General features: G+C 39.9%; 1 protein-coding gene across 1 annotated transcript in view; it reads right to left on the reverse strand.

Annotated features, from left to right (window-relative positions):
* The window catches only part of LOC101643788 (solute carrier family 5 member 4-like), a 56453-nt gene that overhangs the window by 8015 nt on the left and 46118 nt on the right, over window positions 1–2320 (reverse strand). Inside the window, 2 exon segments of the mRNA XM_004716702.1 lie at window positions 200–216; window positions 692–1028. Coding sequence (XP_004716759.1) covers window positions 200–216; window positions 692–1028 — 354 coding nt within the window.

Genomic DNA, 2320 nt, shown 5'->3' on the forward strand with positions numbered 1-2320 from the left:
TTTTTTATTACTCTTTAATTATGAGTATCTCAGCTTTATTCTGGTTAATAATAAACATACTATATGTTTTTCCATTTTGTTAAATTCTCAACCTGTATGTTTCTTTAAATTTTTTAAAAATCATTTTATTAGGGGCTCGTACAACTCTTATCACAATCCATACACACATCAATTGTGTATCTCAAATAATCCTCACAACATCCCATAAAATAAGTACTATTATCTTCACGTTACAGATCAGGAAACTGAGACACAGAGGTAAGGGATCACAATTCTATTAGGCGTGCACTTGAATTGTGGTGCTGGAGAAAGAATATTGCAAACACGATAGATTGTGAAAAGGCAGAAATAATCCATCTTGAAAGAAGTCTGGCCAGATGCTCCTTGGAGACAAGGATGGTAAGGCTTTGTCTTCCATGCTTTGGACATGTTGTCAGGAGAGACCAGTCCCTGGAGAAGGACATCATGTTTGGTCAAGTAGAGGAGCCGCGAAGGAGAGGAAGACCCTCGTCCAGAAGGACCGACATCGTGGCTACAACGGGCTCGGGCACAGGAACAATTGTGACAATGGCACAGGACTGGGCAATGACAGACCCTGACCATCTGACTTCAAAATGTGTGTTGTGCAGCACTGTGCCATATATGTACACCATATTTTGTAGCAAGGTCAACGGTCTATATAGTGCACAACAGTGGTTATGCACTAGATAGTGATACACATGAAAGGCAATCAGGAACTGTGGCTGCCTGAAGCCAATACTGAGATAGACAGGGTGAAAAGGATGCCTTTTGCTATCCCAGAAAAAACAAACCATTTTCCCCATTTCTTCAGAGAATGTATTCCCCAGGATTCAGTTACCTGTTCATTGACTCTTTTACAGAAGATGGCCAGTAGGAAGACAGCTGCAATTGGAGGCCCCAGGTAGCTAGAAATGGATTCTATGTAATGAAACAGTTGTCCGTTTTGAGATATCTGCACAAATGGGACCCATACAATGCTGACAACAATTAATAAAATGATAAATAACCTATAAAGAAAAAGAGATTTAATTGTAAGCATAAGCATTGTCAATATGTTCATTGTGCTTGTAGTTCTTACCTTCATTCTTATAGCCATTCATTGATTTTCCCAACAAGATCAAGTCCTTAAACTCACGTGACCCCGTGCCATACCTTGTGATCATCAGTTAGAAGAATGCCAATGAAGCACTTTGTCTACAACGAGCTGTAATATCTTTATCTGTGTGATTAGATATCCATTCATAAAAAGTTCAAATGTCAGCAATTGATTAGCCACTCCTTAATGCAATGTGCATAACAAAGCAGGGCTTCGTGCAATTGGTGGTGGTGGGGGAATGAAAATGAACTCTTTGAAACTCCCTTTTATATTAATTAGAAATACTATATTAGTTCTATTAGTAAATAATTGCTTGATAAAGAAAACTGACCATTTTTTTTCCTTCCCCCCGCCCCCGTACCTAAAAGGGCGATGTCTTTTTTTTAATAGCCTAGAAATAAAAACAGCTTTATTGGGTGTTTTGGCTAGAAATGTAATATGTTATAAATGTTATATTTTGCATTTGGTGGAAGTGTTGATATATTAGTGAAAACACATTAGAGGCTCCTAGAACCCAGGAAGCATAACTTATTCACCTGTCCAAATCCCACAGTACTCTGAGCTTAGGAATAAATACAGAGCAATACAGTGAAATTTGTGGGAGCTGGAATTTGACAGGACTGCCTAGCTTCTCGGAGTCTCACAAGTCTCCCACCTTTGACATAGTTTGGTCTTACCGCTCTTCTCTTGCTGTTTAGGTGTGGTAAATAATTGCGTTTTTCTTGTCCGGCAGGTTCCTGCCTTACACAGTTTCCAGTGTTTGCAAGTGTTACTGTGTAATTGATTGCTGCTATTAGGTGCTGTTGGTTCTGACCCATAGCCACCCCAAAAACAACGAATGAAGCACTGTGTGGTTCCGCACCATCCTCGGAATTGTTGTTACACTTGAGCCCATGGTTGATTTTATACATTCCATGTTCTGATGACTAATGTATGCTTGCAGCAGCTTCTCATTTTGAGTCGTGCCGCATCAGCAAATGAAAGGCCTGAATGCTTAGTTCCATCCACTGCACTAAGGTCGTACTTGGAGTGCTTTCAAGCCTGAGGGGCTCATCTTCTGGCACTCTATCAAACAATGTTCTGCTGTTCCTAAGGACTTCAGTAGCTAATCCCTCAGAAGTGAACTCCCTACTCTTTCTTCCTGGTTTATCTTAATGTGGAAGTGCCACTGAAATCTGTGATATTTGAAATACTAGTAATGTA

This window comes from Echinops telfairi, unplaced genomic scaffold (assembly GCF_000313985.2).
Source record: "Echinops telfairi isolate 266 unplaced genomic scaffold, ASM31398v2 ScPeMD7_29;HRSCAF=101, whole genome shotgun sequence".
In the NCBI taxonomy this organism is placed as follows: domain Eukaryota; kingdom Metazoa; phylum Chordata; class Mammalia; order Afrosoricida; family Tenrecidae; genus Echinops; species Echinops telfairi.